The 26,195-nt window shown below is 41.9% G+C and overlaps 1 protein-coding gene across 10 annotated transcripts in view; it reads left to right on the top strand.

The window, feature by feature from the left end:
• The first annotated feature begins 10,391 nt into the window (after positions 1 to 10,391).
• The window catches only part of FHOD3 (formin homology 2 domain containing 3), a 414,767-nt gene continuing 398,963 nt past the window's right edge, over positions 10,392 to 26,195 (top strand). For all 10 annotated transcript variants that reach the window (XM_074825180.1, XM_074825169.1, XM_074825159.1 and 7 more), the window contains exon 1: positions 10,392 to 10,953. In XM_074825180.1, coding sequence (XP_074681281.1) covers positions 10,789 to 10,953 — 165 coding nt within the window. In that variant the 5' untranslated portion in view covers positions 10,392 to 10,788. The remainder of the gene's footprint in view (positions 10,954 to 26,195) is intronic.

The raw sequence follows: 26,195 nt of genomic DNA, 5'->3' as shown, positions 1-26,195 counted from the left end.
CCATACCCACAGTCTAACACACACTGACTTGGGGGCTCAAAAGGATAGGTAGGGCAAGGTCATTTTCTGAATCTTGATTACATGGTTTAGTAGGAGCTGCCCAAGTCTGTTTGAACACAGTAGCCTTGAGCAAAAATTTCCTTCGCTACTCCTTATCTCAGCAGAGATCTACAGGTTATTTGCACTGTTCAGCAGTTAAGGGGGAAAAAAAAATCAAATAAAACCTAAAAGCTTTTCATACAGATAACATTGAGAAGTACCGTCTACAGTAAAGGAATAACAAGCAGAAGGCAGCATGATGATGCAAACAAGTTTCCAACCAGAGGATGTTTTCAATATTAATAATAAAATATTTTGTAAAATTAATGTTTCATGACAAGAGGAGAAAATTCCCTCTCCCTAAATTAGATGTGCCTGTTTCTGGCCCTTGCCTCAGATGCTGGCAGACTGCACTCACGGAGAGAGTAATAGCCCAGCAGAACTACACATTGTGGGTTTGTTTTAGGGGTGTTTTCAGAAACTGGAAAAGAGGAAACAGTGTCACATAAAAGTATAGGCTTTAGTCCCTTCTGACTTAACAGTTCAAGTGGTAAATTGGATATGCTGGTACCCAGAGGAGTTTTAGGGTGTTCCCTTCGCTTGATTAAAAATGCTGTGACTGTACGACAAAATTCAGACATTGGTTTCAAAAGTGAGATCTTCTTCTGTGCATATGAAGTTATGAGTTAGATTTTACTATCATTCTTCCTTATTAGGAGATGAATTCTGGCATTGGTGATTCTACAAACATTGCCTCCATGTTTAGCTCAGATCCTATGCAGTTCACCAGGATAAAATACTTCTCATGTGAACTGAATAGTTCCAAGGTTTGGGCCCAGAGCATATCAAAAGCTTTCTAATATTGCATCCCTGCCCAAGCCAAGAAGGAAGATGTGCCATCTTCTGCTCTAGGCAAGGGCTGCAGAGTGAAGAGCCTGTTGGAGAAGAGCCTGTTGGTTGTGACCATCTGGCATTGCCAAGGCCACTAAGGGAACTGTTGGAGAAGAGCGACTGTTTTCTCTCTTTACCTAACAGAGTTCAAGGAGACAGACAAGCAACTTCTCTGCAGACTTGTTGGTTTTTTTCTTTACCACTTAGCAGAAGTCCAAAAGACTGAATTGAAAAATAAAATCAAACGGCAAACTAGCTGACTGGTGTCAAGTGGCACGGGCCCAGGGATCAGGCCTGCAAGCCTTAACCAGCAGAACAGGTTTTTATCCATCTGGAGTTCATAAGGACGCCTTCATATTTCCTCGAGGAAAGAAGAATGGACATTTTCTGAGTTGCAAGTCACAAAGTTGGGCTGCAACCCAGATAGAAGACATTTTAAAATAACAAAACAGAAAACAGTTCGCTCGCCCAAAGACAACACGATTCTTGTCCCATTCAGCCCTCAAGCAGGAGATTTTACTAAGAATCCTAGTAAGGAATTATTTTACAAGTCTTTAGAATGCCAGTGTTCAAAATGGACACCTGCAGCCCAAAAGAGAAATTTAATTGCTCCCATAAGCATGGAATATGCATGAGTTTTGTGTTTGCCTATACATACAAATATTTATGATCAAATTTACATGCACATTGATTTACACAGGAGAGATGAGGTAAGACCAGTCTTTCTGACAAATTGTCCAGAAAACTTAAAATATGCAATGTGTATCTGCTATACATTGGAAGAGGCGTTATGCATCTGGTACAATGTCTTATTTGGTTCTATAGTAACTGTGCCCATTCCAGGAAAATATTATGATTTTACCATGAAGAGTTAGATGAAACTCCTGCTCTTTGTATGCCAGGGGCTGGAAATGCAAAAAATTAATGAATAAAAATATTTGGATGCATAAAGAATGGGATGAAAACTAATACAGAAAATATTACAATGGCTTTATGGAAATAGTTTCTCTTTACTCTTACTCTTGTCCAATTTTCATCTTTCCACTCCCCAAAATATAAACTAAACATATAGAGGGACTAAAAAATAGCGGAGGAATGTAAAACTTCCATTTCAAGAGAGGAAGAAAATACTAGATGTGGTTTTCTTACAAAGTAAGTGAATAAAAATGAAGATGATAAAACTATTTAAAACAATGAATGCTGTAAAAAGGAAAGATATTAATATCTATGTAGTTGTCCTTTAATGTAAGCTTTCAAGAAAATTGAAAATAGGGGAATTCCAAAATGATGAAGGGGAAGGCTTTACAAAAATACGTATTTAGCCTGTGGAATTCATTGCTGTGAGACCATGGTGAGGTCAAGTATATGCTGGCATTCAAGAAAGAGGGAGTGTTTACACTGATAAGAACATCTGATCTTAGAAATGTGTATTAAAGAAGAATATTTAAAACTAAAACTGTTGTGGAGTATACAAAATCATCAACTAAATAGTGTTTATCATTAAAATGGTAGGTACAAAGTATCTTGCAATTTCTTATGATGAAGTCTCTTGCTCTTCACCCTGGGGCAGGTGATTTTGGTTGCTAAGACTAATATTATCCTGATTTAACTGTCCCCAGAAATTCGTTTATGATCTTGTCTTTACAAAATTAGTAACAAGTACTTTTGAATTGAGGATGTTTATATCAGCCTAGGACTCTTTACATCAAAATAAATAATGCTGGATTATCTGCTGTCACTTCACATGTTTATAAAAGTTGATAGAAACACTCCCCTGTGTTATCTTCAAACTGCAAATAATATTTATTCTCAATCCAAGCTTGGAATACATTTGTTGGATGTGTATACAGTGGCTGAGGAAAATACATTTTAAATAGCATCTTGATTAGCAGCTAACTAACCTAAAGTGCAAAAGCTCAACCATGAAGACAAGTTTGAAATGCCCATAGAAGATCATTTTGTTGACAAAAGGATTGACAAATTGTTAAGCACAGCTTCAGGTATTTGTGGTCTTTTCAATAAACACTTTTCCCCTTGAAACATATTTAACTTTCCTATTTGTTGGATTAATTTGCATCAAATGAGAATTCACAATGCAAAGTGAGTACCTATTATGAATTTTTTCTCCTCCAAAGTTTAGTTTATACAACTCACCAAGGTAAAACTGAGCACTACATTATGAGATATAAAGTGATGAGATAACAGTTCCTGAATTGGTGGGTTAATGTTGATGGTAAGATACAAATTAAAGCAAATTTCAGACAAAAATTTCAAATGGAAGTGTGCTATATCCCTCAAGGAAAGGTTATTCTACCTTATATTAGAAAATACTTTAAAAAGTGAAGGGTTTTGATAGTTTTTCAGAAGTTCTCAGTTATGGTCATGTGCCAGCAAATGGCCACCACATTCCTGGCTGCTGTCTGTTAAACGTCTGTACTGCTTGGGTCCAGTCTGACATTTGTTTCTATTAAACAGAAAAATCAAAAAAGATCATCACGGCTACAGCATTCTGTAAGTGGGTTGCTTTATTCCCATTTCCTACTTCTCGCTAGTCATTTAATGATAGAAGCTTTTTGTACAAATGTGTGTGAAACACAAGCTTTTTGTCTTGTTAGAAAATTGCTTTAATGAAAGAGCAGTGACATGAATTCCATCTGAAAATATCATTTGCTTGCAATGTAATGTAAGCCTTGTTAGTCCTCGCATCACTAAACTGCATACACCAGTAGATGTAATCCATGGCACTGTCTTCCCATTTTCCAAGAAAGACTGATTACCTGAGTTTTACTGTAAGATCTCATACTAGCAAGGTATCATTATCTTTGATAAAATCAATATGAATTTATTTCAAAATTCAAATGTCAAAGAATAAGCAAGCAGCTTACCAAACACTTTCACCGCTGCTTGTAGTTTTTTTTTTCAATTCATGCGCTCTTTTATAATGGAGAAGAAGATTGTGCTTTATTCTTTATCTCACTGAAATGAAATTATCAACTTCCATTGCCGAGCCAAAAAAAATCAGTTCAAACAATGCTTTCAGCCGACCATTGGCCAGGGAATGACTGACATTTTTGGGGTGTTCTTGCAAAATCTGCCATACCAGGACAGACAACTGCTCCATTATAGTCTCATCTTGCTCTTGGAAATAGCCTTTGCCTCATGTCCTTTGTGAAGACAAAATTCAGCAAACCCCTGTAACCACTGTGTTGTCATCCATTAATGTACAGCGTGCATCACAGAACAAGGAGGAAGACGAAGAGGGGCGAGCTCTGTCTATGCTCTTCTCTAGAATGAACTTCTCAAAATGGATCAAATGGCTTTTCAAGTCAAAAGCCAAACTGTGTTAAGATCCAGGCTAGTATATTTTCAGTAAATTCAAAGTGAGGAATCTAGAACAGAAACAGAAAATGCTTGCAGCCAGCTCCTCCTGCAATGTTCTTGCAGCATGGAATCAGACCTTGCTTCCAGTTTCCTTTGCAGTCAATTCAGGAACTTTCTGAGTTGCTGCAAACTCTGCAGCCTCCCCTCTGCTCCCTAGCCAGTTTTCTTTCCAGCGTTTCTGTGGCCTAACTCAGCAACCTCTCCATCTAAACATGATTTGCAGGCTCTGAGGTCTCTCCTGTGACCCTCACCCTCTGCTTTGCCATTATCTTCAAGCTCTGCAACCTCCTCCCCCTCATTCTAATCAGCCACTTCCAGGAAAGGAGTAACATTCACGTCCTCTGGAGGAATCCACCAAATTTCCTACTTTTTAAAGAAGGATAATGAAAAATAGACATAAAATCCATGAAACACACACCATAGTGGTGAAAGAGGAGGACTGATCTGTAGCTTGAGTTGTTTGTCTGGTTTTAATGGCCAGCTCTGGAGAATCAGTTGTTATTTAAAAAATCATATGTGGTTATGGTCCTGTAACATTATGAATGGTAAAAGATCCCTCAAGCAGAAAAAGGTCTTAAGTGATGCTTGTTTGTACCCATTGTCTCACACTTGTGTCCTTAGACACCTTAGATACCGTTGTGGCCTCACTGACACCCATGGGCTTGTTAGCTTGAGCAGTTACAATTAACTGTAATTCAATAAAGCGTGGATGGTTCTTGGTTGGAGGTTTGATGTGTAGGATTATCAAGAGTAAGCAGCAGGAGGCATTCCCCTTAGAATCAGAGAAAATGTCTCTACACACGCATATATGTGCTTACACAGATATGGAACACATTATTTTCAGGATAGATTTTACTTTACAATTTCATATGTTACATGCCTTCTCTTTCTGAGAAAGAATCAGGACTGACTAGCAGAGAAGGTCGGTGCAAGCTCATTCCCTCACTTGTTGAGGCACTTAAAAGTGAATGAATCCAGTGGCCTGAGGAATCAGGCAAGGGGATTTCATGATTAAGCCCCGTAAATGCTGCCACAGTAAAATTCCAGTGCAATGTTAAAGTTGCTCACAGCGACTTTTTCAGAGTCTCACTGCACATGTTTCCTCCTCCTCTGAGCAGCCTGGTGTTAGCTGCAGAACATCCATCAGCCTCAGCTGAGGTCACTGGCAGCTGCACTTTTAACACATAGCATTCTCAGGGGTTTCAAAATTTGGTTGTAGGCAGCTCGGACTTGGACAGCCAACAGCGGTGGTTACTTTTGGATTTTGTCTCCATTTTGTCTTGTAACACTCCATCCATAAAATGGGGGTAAAATGACTTCCTCCCTGTAGAGGAGTGCTGTGAAAATAAATTAATAAATAGTTGTGAAGCATTCATCTGTTATAGTACTGAGCACTGGAGGAAATCCCTTGAGGAAATTAGTTCTGTCATCAGAACAGGGTTTAAGTAGCGTGCAATGGATATGGCAGGAGGCCTTGAGCATTAAACAGTGAAGGTGAAATAAAATATCCATGCGCATGAATTAAGCCCCCTTGCCTGTGTGCTGAAGGAGGTAAGAGTCCTGTAAGGGATTGCAAGTGTGCTTGTGTAACCAAAGACTGTTAAATGGCACTGTGCAGCGTGCACATCACAGAAACCTCACTTTTCTGTCCTTTCAGCAGCGGCTACATCTTTAAGACCTGGCTACCTCAGGGGAAGACCTTGCACAGATGAAGGTGAACTCTGTAGGATAACTGTCAGAACATCTACCAGATTATTTCCTGGGCTGGTGTGATTCGTGGATCCAGGGTTTGGATTTTACAGATCTGTGCAGGATCTTTGGACATTGAATGATTTTGGAATTGTGTACCTTGAACTCTCCTTCACCACCAAACTACAGTATTAGCCAGGGTTAGTTGCATACAGTATTACTTCATATACAGTATTAGCCAGCCACCATAGGAGAACAATTTTCGGTAAGAATCAACTGAATTTGAATGTGATTCTGCAATTAAAGCTTGATTCAGACCACTGACAATCTTGCGGGCCACTGCAAGTCCTTAGTTCCCAAAGAAAAAGTTTCCTGTTATGGTGGGCTTTTCTGTGGATGTTTTCTGTGATCCAGTCACGACACCCAATTCAGTTTCCATTGCAATCAGCAGAAAACCACTTCTGTAAAAAAAAATATTATATTAGAATTGTATCCTTGATCTGCCAGCTCCTCAGTTTCCCCATCTGTGGGGTGAGAATAAGCAGGCAACATTTAATGGTCACAGAGCACTTTGAGATCCTTGGATGAAGGAGGCCGAAATCACAGTATTATTCTTGGTCTCCTCACAGACTGGATTTCACTTACACACCATTATTTTGAGCAGTGTGTTATGTTATTTGCCTGTCCACACTAACAATGACAATAAATCACTCCCCACACTTCACTAGGAGAACGAAGTGTTATTTACAGATTATAGTGTGGATAAGGCAGAAATACTGTTCCCATCACTACGGTAAAGGATCTGTCAGCACTTTCATTCCCATACTTTAATTCCAGTGGTTTGCAAGACCATTTTGATTACCATTACCAAATAGACTGTGATTTTTCAGCTTTATTAATGTTAAATGAATAAATCATGGAAGTTAAAATTGGTTTTGTTCTCCCATAACTAAAATTGGCTTAAACTTGAAAAAATAAAACTTGGAAAGTGGTTCAATTTATCTGAAAGAGAGAGATAAAGAAGTTAAAGGACTGGCCACTTCACATGCTTACACTGTAATCTCATGATCATGCATCTAGCTCTGTATTGACATGATGATATACCAGAAAAATTAAGATTCCTATGGAGGTATTCCAACTGCTTGGATACCTAGTATCATTTTTTAAAACGGCTTAAATCCATATTTATGTTGTGTCTGGGTGGTCCTTGGGTTAAAGAATATGCTTTCAATAACTTTCCACCAAACATATATTTTTTATTTTTAATAAAAAAGAGGAAATTAAAGGCAAAAAATGATGTTTTTTTAACATTCAGGTTTCAACAATAATAAAATTCAAATTTAAGCTTGACACACCTTCTTAACTCATTCAACAATGTATTTTTTAGAAATGCCAATAATGGGATGAGTTAAGAAGAATAAATCAGCACTAAATGAAAACTCCCGAGTTATGTTTCATTCCTGAAATATGTGTGCACATGAAGGATTTCCTCCTTAAGTTTTTGTAAAAAGAATTTGGAAGCTTAAAACTCTGAACTTTACTTGATCATGCGCAGGCTTTGTTTTACAGAAAAGGTTTGAGATGGACTCGGGAACCCCAAGGTCAGCAAGCTACATGGCCCATCGCAGTTGCCTGCCCTGGAAAGGGGACTCAGAAGTCCATGATACCTCAGAAGGTAAAAGGACCACAGCCTGGACTCCGCTGAGGATTCCCCAGAGCTCCTGAATGCTGATTTCATTCAGCATGACCAAGGAAAACACTCTCTCTTTCTCTGACACCTTACCTTCCATGATGAGGAATGGGGTGAGACAACCACATACGGTGTTCTTGTCGTGTCTCTGATTGTCTTTCCAGATGCAATGCCTGTGGTGCCTCATGCCGTGTAGCTCTGACAGGTAGTATCTGGCTGTTCATTTGCATTTTACTGTGTGTTAAAAGTCTTTTAAAAGCCATCTATGTTCATTTAAAAGGCTGTAGTGGGACAGAAAGAAGGCAAGGTGCCTGCTTCCTTGTTGTAGCTGCCGCACTGGAGAAATACAACTTTGTGGAAGGGGAGGAGAGGGGAGTGCGCTCTGCTGTGGGCTGCAAAGCAGACCAGGAGCAGGGGAAGGACTTCTCAAAGGACAAGGTATGGCTCTCCAGCAGGAGCAGAAACTGGTGACCACTTGGAAGAGGAGGGAGCAAACTATACAGAGCACTGTCTCAGGCTGATGCAAAAAGACTGAAGCTTCAGAGGTCTCTGAAGAATATGTAGAAAGGTGGGAAATGATTAAAAGATAGAATTTAGACATGGATCTCTCTCTCCCTCTACACACACACACACACGCACACTGACCTTGTGATGTTATTCTGTTTTATCCAGCAGATCTGTGTTTTCTCTTTCCACCTGTATTGTTTTATTTCAAATTCAAATAAAATCCAGCTTCTGAAATTCAAAGGTCTGTAGTGGTTTGGGGGATATTTACAATTAGGAAAACGTATAGGTAGATGCACTTCAAAGCTCTGGCTGACTCAGGATCCTTGCATGTTTGTATCACTCTATTTTCTTACGCCACCTCATACTGAACATTGATTAGCAGCAAATGTGCAAATTTGTTTTACAAAATCGGAAGCTTAATATAAATGGTAATTAAGTAAATTATGATTAACAAACCCAAAATTTCCTGTTTAATCTTGACTTTACATAGTGACAAAAATATACAACATAAATAAGCAGACAGATATGCAGAAATATTGTTTCCTCTAGAAACTAAATTGTTGGTACTAAAGCAGATACAAAAATACATCTATTTGTAAAATACAAATTTTCAAGTGCTTAGGTACAAAACTCAAAATCAGGACTTCACCATGTGTAACTTTTGATAGTTCATGAGAATCACAACTGAGAGAGAGAGATGAGGAATGGGGTGAGACAGCCCACTGGCCCTTTTTCTTGTCCAAGCTGAGGGAGAAAAAAAAAAGAGGAGGATAAAACATCAGCTGTGAAATATCTGAAATGGCAACATAGCGTCTGAGTTTTAAAATCCTTCCTGATTTTAGCAATCTTTATGCTAGATGCTTTTTTCTGAAAATATGCATAACTGCAGGCAAAACCGAATCATGACAAGTTACTCCTGAGAATAACAGAAACAGAAGGACAGACCACGTGTGGACAGAAATCCCCTTTTGTCCCAGCACTGACAAATACTCCCAAACCAGTGATCATTTTGGGAGGAAACTGTTGCTTCATGCGAACACTATGATCTAGAGGTCATGCTTTCTTGCTTAAGACATATAATTTCTGTGATAAATCCCCCCTGTTTCTCACAGTGCTGCAGCCCTTGCCTCACAGCCCCCTCCACAAAGGATGAAAGGGAAGGCAGTCACGAACCATGGCCATAAAGCACGGACCATCCCCTGGGGTAGATGCTCAGCCTGTGGAAGTGCAGCCATCCCCCCAGGACAGCGAGACCCTCCGTTCTCTGTATTTTGCCTGTAGCTCATTTCACGTTCCTTTTCCTCCACCCTGTGCCCCTAAGAGTGAAGAGACCAGGGCATGTGCATCCTGGATCCCCACAGATGAGGCCGCAGACTCCGTAGCCCCGCATAGAGTTGACACAAAGAGCGCAACACCGTGCTCTGCACCTGCCCCAGCCCCAGGCGCCTGGGCCCAGTCTTCCCCTCGAGAAGGCAGAACCAGGCCTAAGGCAAGTCGAGAGCTGAGGTGTGAAGCCAGGTGGCGGGACCGCCCGGGCTGTCAGCTCTGGGAAGCCAAACGCACCCCGGGCACATAGAACCCTACGGCAAAGCGGGTTTTGTGCAGAGAAACCCGCCCAACAATCTTGGTCGAATACCCAGGTTTCAGGACAGTTTCTAAATTTATTTGGGTTTTTTTCTGAAGCAGGTATTATTTAAAGCTTCCTTTTTGAACTGGATAAATATTACACTAAAGATTTAGGACACTTGGGATGTTTGTGACGTCAAGACCGAGCTTAGTACAACCGTACACTCTAACAGGAGGGGGCCCTGTGCCCCGCCGCACTGTGAGGGCTGACCCTGCCGCGGCCCCTTCCCTCACGGCGGGGTCGACTCTTCACCCGCTGCCCGCAGAGGGGCCCTGGCGGGGCGCGGGGCCACCGGTGCCCACTCGGGCGGGAACCGTTATTTCGCCCTGAGGCGAAGATGCCTCGGCCCTGAGAGGGGAGAGGGGAGGCGGGAGGGTCCGACGGAGGCGGGGGATCCCGGGCGGCCTCTCCCTCCCTCCCGCCCGGCGCGGGGAGGTCTCCCTAGGCCGGGGGGAAGGAGGCGGCCCCCTGGGCGCCCGTGAGGGCGGCGCCGCCGCCGGTGGCCGCGGGGGGGCGCTGGCCGCCCTCCGCCCGGCGCTGCTGGTCTGCTTGTGCCGGCGGCGGCAGTCCCGCTGCCCGCTCGGCGCGCAGCGGCCGGGTATGGGGGAGCTGCTGCTGCTGCTGCTGCTGTTCTACCCGCGCCCCGCGGCTCCGGCGCCGCCTCCTCCTCCCTTCTCGGCCTGAAGCGCGGCCGCACTCGTGGATCCCGGCGGGGAAGGGGCCATGGGCCGCCTCCCCGAGGCGCGGCGGCTGTGAGGCGGCCGGCGCTCGCTCGGGGAGCCGGGAGGCTGCCGGCCGGCCAGGCTGCGCCGGGGGGGGCCGCGGCCGGGAGGGTAGTGCCGCGGCCGGGAGGGCAGTGCCGCTGCCAGCCGGCGGCGGGCACGCACGCAGCGCCTCGGTGTCGGTGCCCGGGGGGTGCCCGCTCCGCCGCCCGCGCCCGGCCGCGGCGGTGGATGGATGCGCCATGGCCACGCTGGTCTGCCGGGTGCAGCTGCTGGATGACACCGACCCCTTCAACAGCACCAACTTCCCCGAGCCCACCCGGCCGCCGCTGTACACCTTCCGGGAGGACATCCCGCTCGCCACCCAGCTGGCCGGGGTGCACCGCCTCCTCCGCGCCCCGCAGAAGGTACCGGGGGACGGGGAAGGTGGGGGCGGGGGGCACCGGGCAAAGGGCAGCGGCCGCCCCGCGGGAGCCCGGCAGCGGGGAGGACAGGCCGAAAGGCGGCGGGCGGCCCCCGGACCCTGCGGGGCGGCAGCCCGGGCTCCGCGCCCCGCGGGGCTGCGCGGGGAGGGCGCCCGGCCGAGGGGCTCCCATGCGCCGCCGGCTCCCGTGCCCCGCCGGCGCTATCCCTAGCCCTGGCAGTATAAATATTTCCTCCGGTCCTGGAGAGAGGCCCTCTCGTGTGTTCCCAAACGCCTTCACGGGCAGCTACTGCCTCTGCTTTAGCTGTAGCTGCTCTACGTTTTCGTCAGGAGGAAAAAAACCCCACAACACCACCAAAGCAAAGCCCTGGTTGGGCATCGAACGCTGCGTCCCTGTCCCTCGCTAGTGATGTCTGAATATCTGGGGATATTGGGGAATAACGTGGTGTTTAACGGCAGCCGAGCTGTGAGGAGCACGGTCGCGCCGGCAGGATCCGAGCTTTGCTGTGGTGAGGTTTAATGAGCTAGGCAGTTACAGCCAGGGCTTTGGTAAAAATAGCAGTGTGTCTGCTGCCCTTGAAACAATCGGTGCTACCAGTCCCTCCTGCAAAGAGCTGCAGCATGTTACTGCCACGGCCCTTGTCAAATCTTACCTATCTCTTCTTGCATACTTCTTCTAATACGTATGCTGGCATCTGTAGTTTTGCCCTTGAAGTCAGGCACCCGGGCATGATCCTTGAATTTTCAGTTTTCAAAGCAGTGCCATTGGTTGACATAATAATAATGTCCTTTCATTATTATCTTATATTTGCATGTTAATTCTGCAGAGTACACCAAAAAAAAAAAAAAAAGAAAACAAAGTTATAAAACTTTTATTTGCTCTCTGATGAAGTGGGAGGAAAATACTCTCTTAACATCACTTGTTGTATTACGTCTTGCTCTTGGGAGCTTGCGGGAAGATGACAAAGAGCTGTGTGTGCCCTTAGATTTAAGGATATCCAAAACCCCATAAAAGTATTTCAGAGAAAAGCTCTTGGAGCAGACAGAAGTTTTGCATTTGTAGAACGGTTTCTCTCATAATAGTTGCCAAGGATACAGCATCCAGCGAACAGAGCTCTGCCTAACGCACAAAACCTTTGGAAGCTCTTGGTGTGCTGGGTCAATTCTGTTTTCATGTGCTCAGTCCTCCCCGATTCAGAGACTGGTCCCATTGTTTTCAAAGGAGGCTTTTTTTGGAGTCAGAGCTAATTAAAAGAAGGGCAGGATGGATTCTGACACCTCATGAAGTAAACAAAAAGATAGTTTAAAATCTGGATTTACGGTTAATGCAACCTGATTTTCGAGAGTGTTCCACTGTGTTGTGTTTTGCTTTTACTTTGTTTTGAATACTGTCCTGGCATTTTCTTTATAACCCTACACTAACCAACACACACACACTACCCCACCTTCCCGTCCCCCTCCCCCCCCCCCCCCCCGTCCCACCCTGGTTTAGTGTCTTAGGAGCCACCCAAAATCCATGGCCACTTCTATGCATTTAACTCCTGGCCTGTGTTTCAGCATGCAGTGTGTTTCTCAAGTTTAATTAATGTTTGGAAACTGGACTTGCAGATTTTGGGTGAAAGATGGCCTAAGTGTCTAGAGGTGCCGTAAACCTGGCTATTGAAAGATAGCTACTCTGCTAAAGGCAAGTCTTGGCCCAGTGACTGGTTAATCTGAGGTTTTGACTCTTGCAAACACTTTGTTTCTGCTATTGTAATGATGTGGGCAGGCTCACTGAAATCTGCTTACATGGTTACAGTTACCTCTGTGTTTGCAGAACCAGGGCCTGTTTTAGAGTGCCTTAATTATGTCTCTTGTTCTTCTCTTAGCTTCTGCAAAGAAGGAAGAAAAAAAAGAGTTCATTGGATTTGTTTACCTTTACTAGTTCTACTGAAAGCTTAGTTCTTTGTGAGCACTAGCAGTTAGTGCGACCTTTCTGTGTTTGGCATTACATTGTTGTGTGTGTGATTTTGTAGAACCAACTGATCTGTGTTGCTTTTTAAGGACAGGCTTTCCATTTTCTTTTTTGGAGGTGGAGATACTCTTTCTGCAGCTTTTCCTCAAGACAGTATTCAGCTGGTCTCTAGAAGATCACCGCATTAGTTGACTAAGAAGGATTTTGCTCCATTTTTCCCAAAGATCAGGACGAACTCTGATCTTGGAGGAATGCAGTTGTCAAAGCAGAGCATAGGTTTAAATTCAGGTGTCAGTTCACATTGACACATTTGAGGCTTGATTGATTAATTACTTTGATAATTAGTGAGCTGGTGGTCTATTTAGTGTCTTGATGGTGACTAGAGCAAAATATCTTGAAACAAGCTTAGGAGTTTTAGCTCAAATACATAGTAACGCTGATGTCTAAATCATTCCTGAAATCTTACAAACTGTTGGCCTTTTTGCCAGTGAATTTGATCAATGCTAGTTTTCTTTCATCAGTTTTTAAGTTATCTTTTGATTTGGATGAATATTCACTTATTCTCTAAACAGAGGTGCCAACTTGCTGCCTTTAAATCACTGGCTGGTTTGTACATCTCCTTGTAGATGATGTACTGCTGTGGGATGTCCTTGAGGGAGTGAAGTCAGTAGCAGGAATCCAGCTTGCTTCAGTGGGTGTCAGATTTCGCCACGGCTGAGTGGAAATTTTTAGGGACAATGGTATTTTTCTAGTTAATAAAGTAACTTCTTGTAAGTCATTGTAAGTTAAATAATATGAATAGTTATTAATAAAACTTGAATAGTTATTAATAAAACTATTTAAAACTCAAATGAAAATTTGACATTCTATCAAAATTCTATATGTCATTAGTAGCTGTTTTTGTAACTGACAGATGTTATAGTTTGAATCCAAAGGGCAGCATTTCTTTAGTCCAGTTCTTTGGAAGCACAACTCCTGATTTCATATGTTGGTTTTAATACTTTTTCTATTTAAACCTACAATTATGCCTGAGCCTGGATGCAAGTCTAGATCTATAAAGTGTCTTCTGAGTGGCAATGTTTGGAGATCCTTGTGGAGGAGCACAGTGAAGTTAGGTGGCTGAGTTCCATGAACACTGGCTAGGATGTGCTTTACCACCCTGAAAGCATCAAGTCTCTGGTTGAGGTGGAGCACTGAAACCAGTCCATACGAAAAACTGAGAAGAAAGGTGTCTGCAGTCCTTCCTTCGCTTGGAGTTCAGTGCCTAATTGTAACCTCTTCCTCACCCTTTTCCCCTGCTTCTCTCTGTGCACACAGTTTTCCTCACAGCCGTGTCTCTGGATGAAGCAGTTTGCTGTACCCTGGGTTGCGCTCAGTCCTGTCCTGTGTGTGCGGCAGGCATGCCCGGTGCTCGTGTGCTGAACTGAACCCCGCGGGGCCTGGCACTGCTGTCGGGAATGCTTGCCTTGGGTATCCCCCGTGGTTTCAAGGTGCCCCGGTACAAGATCATGACAGACCATCTTAGTTGCTGATGCAATGAAGTACCACAAATTCTGTTACGGTGTTTTTAGCCACATCTACAAATTCTTGCTGAGTAACTAAGCCAAGTTGCAGAGCTTTTTGGGGTTGCTTACTTTGATTTGGTTGCCCAAGGTGCCATCTTGGCTTTTACTGTTTTGTTTCTGAGAATTTTAGGGGTGTCTTACTGTCCACTGTATGAATGAGAACTGGATCTAGTCTGGACTCTGAATTCAGATGTCCCTTTGCCCATTTCTGTGAACCTTGGGAAAATTCCAAACTGGATCTAAATTTGTGGCTCAGGCCCAGTGCCAATAATGGGCTTTGAATCTAATTTGGTACTTTGGGTTTGTTGGTTTTGAATTGCTTTGAGTTACTTGATACTTCTGGCTTGCTGACACAGGGTTCTTCAGGAGAGTGGATATATATACATGGCCGATGTCAAGTGGTGTGCTTTTTTTAGAGATCTTCTTCATTATAATTTATTCATATAATTGCAGCATGCTGAGTATGTTGCCATATTCTGTTTTCACATCCCACCACACCATTCAGTGTTGGGGCGGCTCTGTAAGAAATACATGTTTGTAATAACATAGGAAAACACATTGTCTAATTTGTGAAGAAAATGAAATGGAAATATTTTGAGTAATAATGGAAATTCAAAAAATCTCACAGTGTATGTGGTGTACTGGTGGTCATGGTGGAAAGGGGAGATATAGTGCTATAAGGATAGTTGTTTTCACCTCCTCTGAGAAAAGTGGAGGTAACTTCTATGTTTAAATCTCTTCCAAGAATTTGTAATTAGGAACAGTGTCATTCAAAAAATAGTGGTATAAGCAAATAATCCAATGAGCACTAGAGGGATTCTGGAGTTTCATTCATAAAGAAACCATCCAGATTTCCATTTTCAGCTGCTGTGATTTAGCCGTAGATTAAAGCCAGGGCTAACTGGGGCGTGGTGTGATACCAGGGGCTGTTCCACCAGGTTGTGTTCTGGCACGGAGGTCAGCTCTGGCATTGAATTCAGTGCCAGGCTATGTCTTGGCATCAACCTCAGGTTTTCTGAGGGCAGAAAACCTACCAACTGGCTCCTTTTCCCTGGGTTTCCTTGAAGCACAGTGGCATTAAGAAACGCTAGGCTGAAGCAGAAGAAGAGAGGATGCTTTGGATCCTGATCCTGCTGGAGGTAATGGTAGATAGAGCAATCATTCTCTGAAGAGGTCATTTTTGGGTTAGTAGTTGTGCTCTTCATGGGAGTTGAAGAATAGAAGATGGAAACTGGAATATCATCATTGTCCCAGGGAAAATGAACCCACAGGCAGGGGAAACTGGGTGCTATCTTCTACAAGTGTCACTGAGGATTGGGGAATGTTTTAGTTGAGGGCTGTCAAGATGCCTAGGTCTTCTGTATTCTCCCTGAGGCAGGTGGATACCAGCCCTTTCTCATCCTTTGACAGAAGATGAGATTTAATACAAGTTATTTCCAACAGGTTTCCCAAGTGTTCTGGATCTAGCCAAGTATTTCTGGAGCTGACAAAATCCTGTACTTCAAGAGACTGTCCCTGTAGTGGTTGTGCGTGCTTGAATTTTCTAGGGAAAATTCAATATGAGAGCAGAGGGGATAGGATCCAGCTCCGTCTTCTGACTTAAAAGCACAAACTGCATCAGAGTCCTGTGTGAAACACACTCTTTGGGGGAGTATAAACACCCACCCAAAAGTACAACTGTGAAAACCCGCTCAGTCTCCAGCAGCTTGTTGTCTTCTGCGGTGTGGGCCTTCAAAGGAACAGAGATACCCATGCAGCAGATACAAAGTAACTGTCAAATGCTGGGTCTTATCTTCAGCAGTATAACATAAGAGGTCTCTGAAGTTCTTGCAAGGTTCTTTTGACAAGTTATAGTTTGGGTAAGTTATAGTTCAGTTCAGTTGTTTGATCTAGGCTTAAAAGCCATATCTATCGGACCTATCCCAGAGATCTAATTCCTGAATTTGACACTTCTCTCATATAAGTCTCTCAGTTTGGCTGCTCATAACTTAAGAGTCTTTGAATTGCTCAGTGTCAAGAATGATGGGAGCGAGCATGCTGGTAATTCTCAGGGTACTGCTAAATTTTGAAATCATAGATTGGTCAGATGCAGTCTCTGGAAACTTCTATCACCACATATTTACTGGTGGTTTGTAATCAAACAAAGGAGCTGAATAGGAAGAAGTTAGACCCTGCTGTTATCATGCCCCAAGTCTTGTTCTTGCAGTTTCAAATTTTTTTTTCTTTCAAAACCAGTTGTAGATACCTCCTTTTCAAGTTCTTCCAGAACTGTTGTATGAAGATTGCTAATGGCTTCAGTTAGCAAGAGATTAAGATGACTTCAGTCCGTATCTGTGGTGGTGGAGGAGTGGTCAGAGAAGGGCGTGGGACCTGGCATGTTGCAATGTCCTCTTCTTCCTGTGTTGTCTCAAATAAGAATAAAGTTCTAAAAATTTTTGGGAGGAGTTTTCTCTTTCCAGTGCTTGCACAGCTGTCCTACCTTGCCAGTAATTATGGTCTAAATGAGAGTCCCTTTTCTGTCTGATCTCACTCACTGGGTTGTGAGGATGACTAACACAATCCTTGTGCAGCTGCATGCAAGGCAGTTTGGCTCTAAGACGCCCATCCATCACATTATCACCTATGGCAATGCTACTTGGTTTTACAGTCCACTTCTCTGCCTGGAATTCAGCCAGGACAGGTTGGTACCTCTACTCTTTCAAAAAGTGTCATGTGACTTTCAGTGACCCCAGGTGGTCTGGGCTGGGGCTATACACCTTCTTTGGTAAACAGTGCTTCAGTAGGCTGTACCCGTGTGCTAAGATATTACTTCATTACCAGCTCAGAGGAAAGAGTGCCAGCTACTACACCTCTGTCATCACTTTCCACGCCACCTGGATTGCATTATATTAATATTAACTTTATATTGTATTACGGTTATTAATAAGACAGCAAGGAATGTTGTTACATATTTTTAGCAGAAGAACAAGTTGGGGCAAAAGTAGCAGTGAGCTCTCTAGTAGGCCCAGCTACCTAGAAACATCTGCATCCATCTGGCATATGAAACTATTGAAGTATAGGTGAGTGAGACTTGAAAGTTCACTTTCTACCTGTCATCAGCTTAACACATATATATTAAAAAAATGCATTGCAGTTTCCAATTCCAAACACTTAAAAAGAAGTAATTCTGTCATTCCCAGCATTTTAAGAATGCTTGAAAAAAAAAAAAAAAAGATAAAGAGTTAGACCTTTTCCTTTACTTTCAGTATGACTACTTGGCTTTAGTAGTCACACTTCTGAACTGACCTTCTATCCATATTGTGAATAGGATATTTATTTGAATTACACCATCCTGGAAAACTGCTAATTTTGATCCCGGATGCTTAGTCTCTATTGCTAAACAAGGGCAGCATATTATTGTTAACCTTCTGGTCGTATTGATCATCATTTTAGATGGTAGTGCTCAGTAGGCTGAATAGCATGGAGTGGGAGTGACTGGAAAAGCGTCTTCACCTCCTTTTAGTCATAGTTGTAGAGTGTTTTTTAAGCCAAAGCATATATACTTGGAAAAATGAGACATGGACAGTGTTGCCTTATGTTTACTAACAGTTTACTAACAGTTAAACTCTTGATATCAGGAAGATGAGAAAAAAGCTGCATAAATAAACAAGTTGTAATACAAAGTCAAGTTGGGTACATGGGATTACATGAAGTAGTGGAGGGTTGTGTATGGTTTGAAATGTTATGGTCATCAGCCTCAAAAATAATCTATATCTGGTGTTTTGTGTAGGTAAACCAATTGTATTGTTTTAACTCTATTGATACAGATAAAGTAATACAATTTTCCTCTTGTACATAGCAAATGATTATATTAGAATAACATGCACTTACAGATAGCTTGTATTTATTTAGGAAGGAGAGAAAGTTTATGCCTTCATCCTGGTTTCTGCGCTATCTTCTGCTTTTAGAAACTACAGACTATGCCAGTTAAAAGGATAATTGTAAGTAATGTTGATAATGATTCAAAAAAGAAAATACAAGACATCTCAGTGCTGTTCTTTGAAGCTAGTTGCCTCAGATTTACTAATGAGCCCTTCAACCTTTGTAAATGAAACTGAGAAAATAAGTGTTTTCTTTAGAATTGTAAATATATTATTGCAGCCATGTGTAACAGCTTCAGAGGTAAAGTAGCTGCTGCAGCAGCTTGTGACTAGCTTTTTCTGATGGCTCTGTTCTCAGCAAGGAGAAGATGAAGTTCCTGGCCCTTCTCTGGTGGGGCTGCTCAGCATGTTTTTTGTGAACCACCTGGCATGATTTGGAAACTGGCAAAGGAGGCAGCTGTAGCTCTTACAGCTGTGTCAGCTATTTTGCTCATCCAAGGGTAAGGCTAGCTGAAAAACCATGTGCTGTCTGTTTTCTTTCTTCATTACTACAAGGCTATTTTACAGCAAGGTTTTCAAAGAAAGAGCATAATAGCAGGGCGTGCAATCAGGACATCAACAGGAATCTCATCTGTGCTAGTGAAATACCAAATGGGGACTTGTGCCTGGTTTTTGTCAGGGTGGAACAGAAGTTCTGAATTTTCTCCAAAGCACGAGTGATGACCCTGTTCTAGCTGTGGGGTAGACATAAATAGACTTGTAGTACTGGGAAACACTTGGCATTTTATGGGAAGTGGAGAAATCAAGAGAGCTACATATCTATCCTCTGTTTATTACCATACTCCAGCAGCTGTCCCTGGAGTGTGACCTTTGGCGCCATGCACAAAGGGTTGCTTTTTTTTTTGTTCCCTGTTCATCTGTAGCATTCTGAGGGAGTTGGCTTGCAAAATATCTGGAGTCCTCTGCTCTCTTTATGGGAGGTCTTGGTGTCTCTGGTGGGAGAGAGCCTCCTAGATTTGCCAGACAGAGAATTAAGGATACCTGTTGAGCTTTGTTCTTTGGACCTGACAGGTGTAGCAATCCTTCAGAGCCTAAGCAATTAAAGGCCGTGAGCAGCTGGAGAAGAGGAGGGAATAAGCAACAAGGGGTGGAAAAAAAATGGTGCTATTTCCTCTGACCCTTGGAAGAAAGTGGAGATTCCTGAAACTGTGAGGTTTGTCTGTGCTGCCTTGTCTCACAGGCAGTGAGGAACTGCCATTGCCTATCAAAAGTTAGTGAATTTGTGAGATTTTTTTTTTGTGTTTTGGTGTGTGGGGTTTTTTTGTTGGTTTGTTTGGTTTTTTTTTTTTTTAAAAAAAGCTTGATCACTTGAAAAAGAGTGCAAGGACTGAGAAGCCTGATGGTGGTGAGTGCTAAGGAAAGGAGGTGAGCTGCAGACGTACTCGTGTCTGGTTATGAAAGCGTGTTGGTCCTAAGGCTGGTGCCTTCTGAATTTCAAAAGTTTCCCATGAGACACATTTCATCCACCTCCTTTAGGTATATTTATAGGAAGCTGTAAGGTGATTTGAAGATGGGTGTTCTCTTGAAAAACTATGTGCCTGAGGAAGAAAAGGTACTGCTAGGACAAATGACATTATTTGTGCTTTTCAATCTCTACACATTTCTTCCTTGTTTTCATCATTCTTTCTTTCAAGTACTCCATCATGCAACAAGTTGAGTCAAGCTTTTCTTGCAAATGCAGAAGGCCTGCAACTCTCCAGTGGCCACAAGTAAGGTAGGCAGGCTTTATTCACAAGTGGAAAAGCAGAGTATAAGTAAAACATGGTATTTTATTTCAGACAGACGTGACTGATTTAACCTGTGCTAGTATTCTAAATGATTAATGTATCGCAATGATCATTGCTGGTCACAGTTGAAGGACTCTCAATTTACTGTGAATTTTTTGTTCTGGTTTGATTATAATACATGAGATATTCTGTCTTGTGGCTGTACAAGGCAGAAGGAAGTGCAACTCTTCTGGATTTAGTATGCACTGTTTTGTTTCTGTGACCCAAGCATTCCCTTCCTGTCTTACGCAGCCTTCATTTTATATTGTAATACTTCTCATTATGTTTGCTTATGTCCATCCCCTTTCTACATTTTTGAACAGAAGTGAGCTGAAATTATTGGAAGTAATGCGTTTAGATTTTTTTATATTTGTTTTGTAGATGGTAATGTGTTCTTGCTTAGATACTGAGTTCAGTTGTTGCTTTTTTTAGCCTAATTAAAAAGTTAACTTGTCTGCAGTATTGTTTCAGCTACTGTATGGTGGTTTTATTGGGTCTTATGCCTTATCTGTGTGTTACTGTAGTTAAGAAGCTGCTTCTAGACTGAATTTTGACTTAAGAAGGAAAAAGCCATTTTTCTGACGAACCTGAATGTTGTGGGTGAAGTAGTTGAAGAAAATCCTGATCTTCTAGAAGGTAAAGGAATATAGTTTCTGAGACTCAGGCTGTGTTTCTCAGTTCAGATGATACTGAAATTAAGCTTTTAGGTTTCCTGTCTTCTCAATGCACTTTTTCCCCTTGGTTTTGTAATGTGGATGAAAAAAGCCACCACAGTTATGAATATACATTCATGCTAAGCCTAGGGTATGCCCATATCTTTGAGTTTCTGAACTTACTATTCAGATTCCCAGAGTTCAGTTTTTCTGCTGCTTTTATTTCGCTTGATGAAGAGAAGTGATCAGCACTCAGAAAAGTGACCTTTGGAGAAACAACCACCTGTAGTAAGTTTGAAATGTGGAAACCTGTGATAATGGAGAGAATTATCTCGAGATGCAGATATTCTTTCTTTGCTAATTAGATGTGCCTTAACTTATATGTGTGTAGAGCTTGAAAGTCTTCAGAACGTGTACATGTTCCTTGTAGTCTTTCTTTCTCTCTTGTCAGGGGGTCTGAAGGAAACCTCTCCTAATTTTCATCTGTACAAAAATGAAGAGAATACTGTTTAGGGTAGTTTTCAGAAGCTGTATCACAAATGATTAATGGTCCTGGAAAACTGGTGATGAAACACAGCCTTACTCTTCCTCACATCATTGATTAGTATTCAGCTCTAGTTTTAATGTATGAGTCATTACTGTTTGATAGATCGTTTAGCTATATCCTAGAGAATATGTCATCGCATTGTGGTGTCATTTTTGTTTTGATAGTTTCAAAACATTAGGTCCTATAGGTTCTAAGTCTGAGGCTGTCTGCTACCCAGCAAGATTAGGCTTTTTCATTTTTTTAAAAAAGATTGTATAGTTGCAGGAGAAAAGCCTGAAGATGTGACTCCTGAAGATTAAAAAAGACAGTGAAAGCTTAACATTTTTCATTAAAAGTTAACACTTTAATGTATAAAAACTTCTTGACCTGAAGAAAAGAAACTTAAAAATATTTTCTTCAGTGTTACAAAAGACAGGTATTTAAAAGCATCCTTGCAAATGCTGTTTCAAAACAGGTCCTGGTACTGCTACCTTAGCACAGAAGTTGAGGAGCACACAGGGTGCAGACTGAGTGGTCTCCTCATTGGCAGTATTTTCAGGGCAGGATTGAAGTGGGCTGCTTTAGTGTTGCCAAAGCCAAGTCAGCTGAACAGCTGCCAATGAAGGTAAAAGGATATTGATTGTCAGGGTTGCCAAAATGTTGTCTGCCTTTCATAAGCACTAAATCATATTGAAAGCAATTGGAGTAAAACTGTCATTTGTTTTAATATTTTCCTTTGTGGATTATTAATCAAGATGGGCGAGGTGCGAGAGTACGCTCTGCCAGTAAGCCATCCGCTAGCACAGAGCAACTGTCTGTCTAGCGCTGTTCCTCCCAGCGTTGACTCCAGTTTACCATCACATTCTCTCAACGTGTTTCAACATGTAATTGCATTGGCCTGTATATAGAAACATGGCTGTCTTGGGCTTTAATCCTAGCTGTTGTAAGAGTGCTGATTGAATTGCAGGCTAAAATTAGACTTTATTCAGACGTGCTGTACGCTATCAATTGCACTTTGCTTTGGCAGTTTGTGGTAACATGACATAATTAAAGGTTGACAAAGGCAACAGGCAGAATGCTGTCCAGAGACTTCTAGGATTTTATCTTGAACAATGTATTTTCTTTAATTTGATGAAGTTGGCTAGTATGGTTACACCTCAAGTAAGTGACCTACTGCATTAAATTCTTTGATAGTTCTGGTAGGCTACTGAAAGAATGCTCTTGCTTTAAGACCATTCTGTAGATAGATGTTGCTTCTGTGGGAAAGCCACTGGTAACAACAGCCCATAGCATTTGGAAGTCATTACGGCTAGGTGTGATTTGAGCGACAAAGAGGAGACTAGAAATATTTTTCAATGAAGTGTAAGATGAGCTATATTTATTTCCTTTGTGTTGTTATCGTTTGTCACTGATATTCCAGCAAATATTTCAGAAAGATATATGCAGCTTACAAGGGGAGAATAGCTTGCTATCTCATGAGTAGTCATGAGCTAGTGTTATTTGAAGAAGTTTCAAGGGAGGTTGATTAAAATTATGCTCTCGTGTTCTTCATCCACCAAATTAGATTTCTTGAAATAAAAACAATAATCTAAATCTCAGAGCTAATTAAGAACCAACTCATAAAATATAGTTTTGAAGAAATATTCAAATGAAAAAACTCTTTTTCCTCAGTGAATTTTTCTGAAGGAACTGGTATTGGATGCAGACTGCCAAGTACTCAGTCTCTGTGTTTAGATGTTAAAATAAAGGAAGGGAAAATAAACTACAAACAATTACTGTAAAAAGATTACTTTCTTAGGCGATTGTGTGTATATGTAGATGCTATCAAAGCAATGCTTAACCTACCTCTATTTTCTCGTGTTGGTTATTTGTCTATTTCTAAGGCAGTCAAGACAAAGTGTGTTCTGTAGGTGAGTCATGGGAGGTTAATACAGAAGTTGAAGTCATGTCTGCATGTTACTTTGTAACAGGCTGGCTGTTTGACAATTTAAAATAAAAGTGACTGATCTCATGCTGTATTTCTGTGTGGCTACTAATAATTTCTATGGTTTGAGTTATTTCTGAAGGCAGATTCCTAAGAGAACCAAAGGGTGATGCAGTTGGGGTGATTGTACATGAGAAGAAAAAAAGCAGGAAGGTCTATAAAGTTTTCCTGGCCCCAAAACAGGAATACAATTGCGAGCATGTTGTTAGCCAAATTTAGTATCTCTTGTAGACTGTACTTTGTTAGTTGTAACTTTGTCAATAGGTGTTATGTCAAACATTTTGCAGGAGAATCTGTTCTAGTGAACTGAAACCGCTGTTTATTTTCAGGCATCTCTGTTAAATATTGATAGGATTTCTTGGGAGAAATTGTAATTAGCTGCTTGGGGAACTATATGAGTGATTCGGCACGAGTGTTCTTACCATAACCTGCAATAGCATACTTTTATAACCTTGTATATGTCCTACCAGGGAATTCGACTCCCATATTTGCTGTTGCAGTAGAACTTATTTTGGCTTGATTGTAAAGCTGTTGCCACTGGGTGGTGACCTGAGTGGTGCTCATATTAGTGTTGTCTTTGAGCTACTAATGGAAACAGAAAAACCTATTTACTTAATCAGGTGCTACTGGAGCTAATTACTGTGTTTAGTGTGTTTTTGTTATGGAGAAGGGAGGTGAGTGCAAATCCCCAGGCACAGAATGTTTATACAAACACATTGAGGTGTTTTAGCAATTTCAAAGGCCTGTGTAGCAAAGCAATGCTTGTGCCGGGTCTCATTCTTCCTACCCTTCCCCTTGCTGTTTTTCAGTATTGCAGCCTGCGCTGTAGCAGGAAGCTCAAGCTCAGTTTACAAGTGGTGGTGGTTTGCAGGTCACTGAGTCAGCCTCCTCAAGGAGACGGATTTTGGACATTGATGGTAACTACTTCGTTACTATTGGTGGATGAAACCATGGTGATGTGCATGAGAGAACTGTCTCAAGTAACCAGGGCCTGTTCCTTTCTTCCACTGTAGGTAACAGTGGAAGAAAACTATCCTGGAGAGAGGCTGTAGTTTTTCAAGAAATGTGCTTATTTAATACCTGGAAACAGTGATATTATAATTTCTTAATTCTCAGAAGCAATTGCTGGAGGGCTGTCTATGGAAGGGGTGTTGCTGTAACCTGCTAAAAAAATATAAGCTAGTAATGAAATTACCTTTAAGCTGTGTATTACAACCTAATATTGAAAGCCTTGTGTACTCATGCCCATATTCCTTAAGTTACAGTTGGAAAACATGTACTATTAGTTGCAGAGATGCTTGCACTGGGTAGCATAAATCTGACTTCTAACTTTTTGAGGTCACTGAGTGAAGAGCTGCTGTTTGAAGTTCAGGAGAGTTAAAGCTTTGAAACCTTTATATGCAGATGGATACAACTGGTAGAGCTACTACACTAGTGCAAAAGGAAAAAACAAAACTCTTGTACTACAGACAAAGCCTAGTTTGCCTTTGGATGCACACGTACATTTGTGGCAGAATGGAGAATACAAAATAAATATTCTTTTTCTTGTATTAACTCTTGGACAATAGCCATTCCTTTTTCCCAGAAACACGAGAGGTTTCAGAGCGTGGGCTGTTGGCTCTTCGGGTGCAGGAGCAGGTGGGTGGGCAGAGAAGAGCGGCGCCTGAGATTCCAGGAGAAGCTCTTCAGCAGAATGTCTCCTAATGGCAAAATTGCTGTGAAGTTTAAATACCAGTGTTGCTGCTGGCAGGTTTTAGAGTTAACATTTTGTTTATGCAGTTCTCCTTTGGGTGTTATATTGTGCCCTTAGCATAGTCTGCTAAAGCCATACAAAGCAAAATGAAGTACTAAGCTGATGAGTGAGCTTTTATTGGCACCTTGTTTTGTTCTTGTCCAGGAGAAAATAGGTTTGTACTTTCTCTGTTATTCTATGATTTGGGGGTAGAGGAATTATTTTGCTGTCTTCAAATTCTTCAAGCTTCTATAAGTGAAAATAAGGTTAAAGAAGTATATCTCTTGCTTGGAACAAAAAATATTAAGTCTTTCCAGCTTCCCTGAAATATGTCTTATACCTGAGCCAGCCACTGAGAAAACTTTCACAACTCATTTCACAATTGAATTGGTATCCAGCTATTTTATTGGTCTGGAGGAAAAATTACTTAGGTCTCAGTCTCATCAGTGTCAGCACAGTGAGAGACTGTCTTGATGTGTAAGGTGCTCTCAATGCAAATATATTTTAGTTAATTTTAGTCTTACTTACCAGACTGTAATCAGAGGTGAGCATATTTTCTCTATGCTCTTGATGACCCAGTGCTGGCTAATACTTTGATTCCAGACCAGACATTACAGTAAGTAAATCTGGTACTTTCCTGTGTGTCTTGGTAAGCACGGTGATGTATGACTGATACTTGGAAGCCATTTTCCTAGTTGCTTAGCTATCACCCTTAAAGTTATCTAGATAAGGGTCAGAGGAGGCTTTTTTATTGGAAGTTTGAGTCATCTGAAGTGGATGCAGTGGACTAGTGGGCCATGAGCTGCCTCAATGTGCAGCTCAGCTGGACTCTTGAACGTTATTTCTTGAAGAGCTCTTTATAGTGAAGCAACAGCTGATGCAGTAAGTTTTTGTGGTAACACTATCCTTGTGTAAGTTACAGTAATTGTTTTATTATCCAAACCCAAGGTACTTCTTTCAAACATATTGTAGATATGATTTGATTACTGCATGGACACTTAGTGCCTTTTGAGCACAACTGATGTACATCCTTTATCCTGCTTTTTCTTGTGGTTATGTACTTCTATTTTCTGTTACCCCTTTGTTAGTGTGCTTTGATCACACTGTCAAACTATTCAGTCTTCA

The sequence above is a fragment of the Strix aluco genome, chromosome 1 (assembly GCF_031877795.1).
Source record: "Strix aluco isolate bStrAlu1 chromosome 1, bStrAlu1.hap1, whole genome shotgun sequence".
NCBI lineage: Eukaryota > Metazoa > Chordata > Aves > Strigiformes > Strigidae > Strix > Strix aluco.
This window is presented reverse-complemented; position numbering and strand designations above follow the sequence as displayed.